Below are 8,020 nucleotides of genomic sequence, written 5' to 3'. Positions count from 1 at the left end.
TTTTACATGTCAAATATTGTTAGGGATGTGCTGATATTCCGTGAAACGGAGAACGATTGGCGCTAAACAAAGGTATTTTTAATTTAACTCTCAAAAAGTGATAATAATATAGTATTGACCAACCTTAGTAACATAACTCATGTTTGAAAATTATGAACAAACAGCATATTTATTACAACAAAACACCAATACAATGGTTAACATATTATATAAATTTTTTTTGCACATTTTTTTCTTTGGATACATTGATTTTAATGAGTTAAAATAATCTTAAAAGTATTTTTTTGTAATGTTGTCTTATTCATTTTTACTTAGCCATATTTGACTATTATTAGTCTATGTTAGGTTGTTGACAGGTTCAATTTATTACTTTGGCTTATCTGTGCTTTAGTTCCGGCAAGAACGTCAACTCTAAATTTGTACGATATAAAATTTGCTGACTAAAATCTTCTAGCGCACTAAACGACCTAGTAAAATTATTTTAATATTATTTATCTTAAGTATTTTTGTGTTAATTCAACATGCCACGTGGTAAGTACGCTTTATAAGGTCCCGTGTTTTTTCAATGTCGATCCAATGTTACTAGAAAATGTGCTTTCTTATTGTTTTCACGTCATGTACTTATTTTTTGTTTTCCAGGTAAATACACCAACCACAAGGGCCGCAACCGCAAGTTCACCAGCCCCGAGGAGTTGGAAGAACAACGAAAGCAGGAGGAGTTGAAACAAAAGCAAGTATATTTTGCGTCTTAGTTCAGTGGCAGTAGTTCGCCGTAATGCCAAAATAGCGAGCGTTCTTCTGTCATAACTCAATAAACAAGCTATTATAACCTATGTAACTTTACATACATTGTAATACTGAATATGCTTATAGCCTGCAATATTTCTTTTGTTTTAAATAATAGTTTCGAGCCAAACGAAAGAGATAGATTTAATCCTTTAAAATGCCGCATGTATAACACACAAAGATGCCTTGCAAACAGTGCCAATTTAGTATCTGTGTAATTGGCATAGAATTTCAACATTGTTAAAACACATTTTGTATGAATGGAGTTGTACATTTGCAGAAATGTACAAAACAGTGTGATAATACTTTATGTATATTTTGTATGCATTTTGGGATTTGTTTTCTAATATTTGCTAAAATATTTTTAACATTTCTGTTTCCAAAACAGTAGCTGAAGAACTTTGGATAAACACTAAGATCTCTGACTCTGTATGCTACAGCTACATACAGTTTTTTGTCTATAGAATTATTGCTATTGTTGGCTCGTGTTGAGGGTACTTAGACAATAATATATATAATATATGAATATTTATAATTAATTATACATAGAAAACACCCATCTCAGGAACAAATATTCATGCTCATCACATAAATAAATGCCCTTACCAGGATTTGAACCTGGAACCATCGGCTTCATAGGCAGGGTCACTACCCACTAGGCCAGAGCGGTCGTAAATTTAAACATGTCCTGTTTTGAATTACAGATGGAGAAAGGAGCATGGTGGAGATGAGAGCTCCAGTGAGGAAGAATCAGCGGATAACAAATCAGGCTCGGGCAGCAGTGACGAAAGTGACTCAGATGAAGATGTAAGTCATTCTTAATATTGTTACACCTCGCGCTACTATAATATCTACTGGGCTATTCTAAAAGGTAACTTTTTTGCTGTAGTTTCGTAGTCAAAACTCACCTTTTAGACTAGCATAGTGTCTGTTTAGACTCATGAATGTGCATATTAACATGTGATAAAATAAATTTGTTATGAAGTTAGCTTATTCTCAGAGACCGGAATTATTGTGGCACTTTTTAACTGTCATAAGGAGTTCTCATTCATCAACTACATATACCGATAAGATGTAGAACACAAAATATTTATAATAGTAGTGAATGGATATTTGACTGTAATAGAAGTAATTTAAGCAGATAACATGGAAAAAAATACTACTTAACTTATTTCTTTGATAAATAAATTAATCGAATATGTAAGCATTGAAAGAATGCTGAATGTGAAGCTTTGAATGTGAAATTGAAAAAAAAAAATGTAACTGAAGTAATTAAATGTGACACTAATAACTATTAAGGTTTCATTATTTTTATTGCACATATCGCGTTTACACTATTTCGCGTTTTCAACTACTCAAAAGTTATCTGGAACAGATCGCTCTTTAGTGATAAGATCACTTGTTATTAACCTCTACTTTTAATGTTTTCTAATATCTTTTTTTCTACAATGTATTAATATAGGTATATCGAAAGTCGAAAAATGAGAGGACCCTAATGACCATTCAAAGTGCCACAAGAATTCTGGCCTCTGCTTATTCTACTGACAAAGGGGGCCTTAGGCATAGGGCCAGTTGCACCAAAATGTCTGTCAAATGTTAACATTACCATAACTTGTTAAAAGTTACTTGTATCAAGTTTGACAATGCTCTATGGTTGATCATTCTACTGCCGTATGATGATTGGTTTGTTGATTGTAATGGTGCAACTGGCTTTTAGAAACCTTCTAGAAATGCTGCTTGATGAGATTAACGGGATAGGACACCTGAATTTGCTAAATCTATGATAGTCATAATATGACTTATTTTGGAAATCATTCATATTTTACATGAAAATACATCCCTTAAATTGTGTTTTTCAGCATCCCACAAAAGCAAAGGGAGTCTCTGGTTTAATTGAAGTAGAAAATCCCAACAGAGTGGTGAAGAAGAACAAGAAATTGTCCAACTTGAATACCTCTTTAGGAGAAGGAGAAAAACCTCAGTTGTCTAGGTGAGCTTTTTTTTTTTTTTTTTGGACCATTGTTTTGAGAACACTTGATTCTCATACAAATATGTTCTATTACCCAATAACTGCCCGGTAGCATGTCAAAATGTCAAAAGTTCTAAGTCTTAGGCATTTTTTAAATTTTCCATTCACCTTGTGTGCAATATCACGAAGGTGGAAAAGGTTGATGAAACATTTCTGCTAATGTGATATTGCAACATCGGAAGTTCATGCGCAAATAAATTACATCTCCATCCATCAATCACAAATTAGTTTTCACACCAATAATAATTTTGGAACTTAACCACTTCACATTGAAGCAAGAAAAAATTATCCCTGACTGTCCTCCTGGGCCGTGATTTATTTCGTATTGTCCATACATTGGCAATTTTCTTTGTATTATTCGTTAATTGTATGATGATAATGATTTGAAAACTTTATCCGTAAAAGTGCGACAGGAACTTGGGTGACTCGCAAGGCTTATACGTTAACAATAGCTGCGGCCGCACGTGCGACTTTCAAATGCCGGGGCGGGTAAGGTGGGAAAGTGGCGCGTCGGTTTCTTTGTTTCCGTTTTGTGGACGAGTACACCCTCGTGTAGGGTATTATTCCATGATTTGTGTAGATGATGGTAGTTTAGATAGCAATATGTGCCCGCAGACGCGAGCGCGAGGAGATCGAGCGCGCGCGCGCGGCGGCGGCGTACCAGAAGGCGCACGCGGAGGGCAAGACCGAGCAGGCGCGCGCCGACCTGGCGCGCCTCGCCATCATCCGCCAGCAGCGCGAGGAGGCCGCCAAGAAGCGCGAGGCCGACAAGAAGGCCAAGGACGAGGGGCCCAAGAAGAGGTAACCGTGTCCGTTCTTAACCATCATTTGCAGGGATCATTTAAATATACTGAACCGATTGAACCGTGCGATTACTGTGGAGAATGGCTCTATTGTTGGTGTTTCTCAAAGACAGCCATAACAATATCATTAATATCGAATGGACTCATGTAACTTCTAACTGCATAATGGCCTGAATGGACTCCACCTTAAAAGATAAGCGTGGCAGGCCTGACTACAGCTAAGCTGAAAGAAATGGTTATGATTTCAGCTCTAGTGTACCAGAACTGATATTCAGGACTTTGACATTAAAAAAGCTATGCAAAAAAGAAACATCTATAATTATTAATTAAGGTATAATTTTTCAGAATAATTTTGAGACTTAATAATATTATCACACCCGATTGCCTCTAATTTTTAAATATTGTTTATAATCCAAGGAAATTGAAACTCATCACCTCGTTTTTTTTGTTTGCAGGTAGACAAACAAACTCCCAAGTAGGTCGCATAACTAACATCTTTTGCAATTATACATGCTCATAATATCAAACTTGGCACCTTACAATCTTGATTTCCTGCAGTCCTAGGTGATTGCATGAATTGTGTTATGAAGACAACATAAGGCATGTCTTGTTTAATAGAAAAGTTTTATCTTGTCTTTATAAGTGCGATAAACGCGATTATGCCCCTCGAAGACGGAAAAAGGCGAAATATCCCATGAGCATCTGCTACGGGAGTCACCACACTTATCGACTCGACATAGGCGAACAAATATTTTTGACCAGCCGTCGCACCGGCGACGATAAGCGAGAAGTTAGTGGCAGTAGTAAGCAACAACAAAAATATATCATCTACATCTTCATATACGTATCTTCTGCGAAAAAGTTCTCATACACTTGTAAATTTGTAACTAGTGGGGAAATAGTAATTTCTTTAATAATAAAAAAACAGCCTATATACGTCCCACTGCTGGGCACAGGCCTCATGCGCGAGAGGGCTTGGGCTATAGTCCCCACGCTAGCCTAATGCGATTGGGGACTTTACACCTTTGAATTTCTTCGCAGATTTCTTTAATTAAATGCAATAAAAATATTTCTGTTTCATTCCGTTATACATAATGCAGCGTCCTTATTTACATTACTGAAATTACGATTCTAAGTCACTATTATATCCTATCTGCGTGGCTCTAATCACGTTCTTGAAAAAACCGATAAATTAGTGATATATGAGCCGCTTCGACGTCGAAAAGTGTGTTGATTCCCTAATGTGACGTAAGGAATTGTCTAATGATACTTATCATGCATAATATACATTATATTTATTGACCCAGTTTGATTCTGTGAGACTGTCGTAGTTATAGTTACAGTTTTTTTGATGTATAAATTTCACATTTCCATTGTACTTCCATTTGAATTTACCACAATATGACAGGAATAAAAGCAATAATTTAGATTTATATAACACACGTTCTCAATATTTGTTGTGCTTATAGATATCCCGTTTCGGTGTAGGTAGCAATTCAGTACAGTTGGCGAAAATATAAAAGTAACGATTAATAATTAAAATATTACTTCAACAGTCATGGACAGAAGTCCTTTTGCACATAGCCTTTTGCTACTTATATATAAAATAATCAATTGTGTAACACGCACTGCCAATTTCAAGCGAGTGACCAATAGTAATAAGGTTTTGCAATCTGCTGATATGTCTTAAGATTCCGTGAGGTCCGTGCGTCCATAATAAATTTCACAATGTTTTGCCAGAAAATGGGACTGTATTAAGTTTTGTACGTCTATTGTATTGTAAAATTGTGTTGTGTCAGGTCTATGTAAACATTCAGCATTTGGAATTATTGAGTTACTTTGGTTCTGAAAATGATGTATTTTTTGTTTCTTTGACACTAAGAGTGCACAAGCCTAATGCATTGTGAAACGTTTGTCTTTTTAAATACTCGTTCGTGTTTTAAACTACTGTCAGTCAATAATTTGCTCTCCGCACTTTTATCTAAAATAGCTATAATTGGTGTTACTGTGACATTTGAGTTTTGGGAACGTATTGATAAATATTTTATCTGCCTGGGTATACACAGAAAGTCTAAACGAAGTGCTCGTCCTGTACCCGAAAGTTAAGCTACTGGATTTCTTTGTTGTGGCTGACATCGCCCGGAATCGGTCCTGACGTAGTTTTCGGAAGTATCGAAATTGTGGACATTTGAATCATTAACGTTCTTAAATTGTCGGAAACAAAAAAGAAAATGTAATCACTAAATCTTTGTATGACCTGCGTTATTGAATCTGGCGATTTTTAAAGTTATTTTTGACCTGTCAATTCAATACACATGTGTATTGTTTATCTGTTATTTGCAATTTGCATGATGAGAACAGACATGTTCTATGTGTACCTATAGCTTTTTAAAGTTTGAATGTCGCAACAATAAAATTATGAATTTCATTTACAATAAGTCTTTTAAAATACTTACGAATTTATTTGCACTCTGACTTATTTTTCTGAAACTTATTTTAGACTGCATATAATGAACTTCCTTTTAAAATTATGCATCAGAAGGCCGTTCTCAACTGTACAATAAGTTATGGTAAGTACTGATTTCATGTCATTAGTTAATGAATTTTGCAATTTTTAAATATTAATTATGTATAATTACATTTTATTGTTGATTCTAACATTCATATAGTTTGTGTACTCTTTCATACGATTATTATAAAATTGAGGTGTTACGATATTGAATAGATATTGTGTACATTGAGGGTACGTTATATTTATCTATATTTACAAATCCACCAGATAGTAACTATGTATGAAATTGCTTAGGTATAATTTATTAGATAGTCTTACTAGACAATTTTATATGCAATGTGTATATCTATACAATAAATTGAAAATTATGAATGTATTTGTCATTTTAATGACCTTTGTCCATGGATCAACTTTTAGACCAACACCGGCACTTCCACAACGTTTAAACTTCATCTAAAATGTGGCTTATAAATAATATATTACTTTTATATCATTATATGCTACTCGTTAAAACAAGCGATCTGCTCTCTAATAGACCATAAATGTGTCGAAGTTTAGTCAAACGTCCCATTTTGTCGCTTACTATAAGGACGAGATTTGCTTATATTTTTATACGAATAACCTGTAACTGTCAAGGCATCCTTATGGCTATCGCCAAAGTGGGACGTTTTGACGGCCGCGGACACATAATTATATAGTCAGTTTTTTCAGATTAGAAATTGTGTAACCTCAAAAGTAGTGGTAAGTTTTTCCTCCAAAACTAAATCTGAGTAACTATATGCACTGAATTTAATGTCTTGTACATATTATTGCACCGCAATATCAGATATCACTGGTATCCTAGCTTTTTGGAAAAAAAAGTTAATTACCACTACTTTAGAGGTTAGAAAATTTATAATATTAAAAAAAGGGTATAAACAAATATTAACTCCAAAGACATTTTTGGTAACGCCAGAGACGTGAAAAGGGTGAGTCTAAAAGTTGATTAACCCAGATAACACTAGTTTTTTTATATACCTACTACGTCGGTGGCAAACAAGCATACGGCCCGCCTGATGGTAGGCAGTCTCCGTAGCCTATGTAAGCCTGCAACTCCAGAGGAGTAACATGCGCGTTTTTCTTTTCTTCATTTCATGCAAATGCGAATGTCTACTATTTTGCGCGATTTGTGTGATAATTCACTATCATGTGAATCAATTTCAAAAATTGTTCTTTTATTTGGAAAAGGGTGTCCTTAATGTAATCTCGTAGAAATTTCAAGTGTAATAAACACACGTAAAGTTGGTTAAATTGCAAACTGAATTGGAATGCGTTCTTTGTTAATTAAAAAAAAATACCAAGACAGAGGTCTGATTATATTTTTCCTGTTAAATTAACAGTAATGTTAATATTATGTAAAAAAATAACTATTCCGACGGACGGACGGACGGACAGATAGAGTCGCACCATAAGGGCTTTTGTACCCTAAAACATAATATAGCCGATCCCTAAAAATGATGCACAAAAGCTAAAACCATGATAATGCTTCTAAAAATCGGCTATATTATGTTTTAGGGTGAGAGTCAGAATGGCGGGTGTACCTAAAAAAAAATTAATGAAAAGCATACCATATTTTTGTACCTAATTTGTACTATTTAGTACCTCCGTTAAAAAAATTGTTCCTCACGGTACATAAAGTTATCATCAAAAAACAGTACACCCGCCATCCTGACAGTCAGAATGGCGGTTGTAGTTTATTACGCTATGTTCCCGTGTTCTCTTCTCTTCAATTCTACAAAAGTCAAATTTTTGTACCTTCATATTCAATTATAATATGAGTCATTTTACTTGTGGTTTCCAAGTTTTACTCATTTTATATTTAGCTTGCTATTACAATTTTGCAGGCATTAT

The 8,020-nt window shown here is 34.6% G+C and overlaps 1 protein-coding gene across 1 annotated transcript; it reads left to right on the top strand.

Moving 5' to 3' along the window:
- Nucleotides 1-348: 348 nt before the first annotated feature.
- Nucleotides 349-6,506, top strand: LOC133522229 (28 kDa heat- and acid-stable phosphoprotein-like). The gene is made up of 6 exons (XM_061857487.1): nt 349-531; nt 640-730; nt 1,491-1,593; nt 2,646-2,776; nt 3,431-3,616; nt 4,074-6,506. Exons 1-6 carry the CDS (start codon nt 522-524, stop codon nt 4,075-4,077), a joined length of 525 nt encoding a protein of 174 aa, XP_061713471.1. The 5' UTR covers nt 349-521; the 3' UTR covers nt 4,078-6,506.
- The last annotated feature ends 1,514 nt before the right edge of the window (nt 6,507-8,020 follow it).

Source organism: Cydia pomonella, chromosome 10, assembly GCF_033807575.1.
Source record: "Cydia pomonella isolate Wapato2018A chromosome 10, ilCydPomo1, whole genome shotgun sequence".
Taxonomy (NCBI): domain Eukaryota; kingdom Metazoa; phylum Arthropoda; class Insecta; order Lepidoptera; family Tortricidae; genus Cydia; species Cydia pomonella.
Note: the sequence above shows the minus strand (reverse complement) of the source record. Positions and strands in the feature narration are given on the sequence as shown.

Coding starts and splice junctions, on each gene's coding strand:
- LOC133522229 (XM_061857487.1), top strand. Junction 731..1,490: donor CAGGAGGAGTTGAAACAAAA/GCAAGTATATTT, acceptor TTTGAATTACAG/ATGGAGAAAGGAGCATGGTG. Junction 2,777..3,430: donor GAAAAACCTCAGTTGTCTAG/GTGAGCTTTTTT, acceptor ATGTGCCCGCAG/ACGCGAGCGCGAGGAGATCG.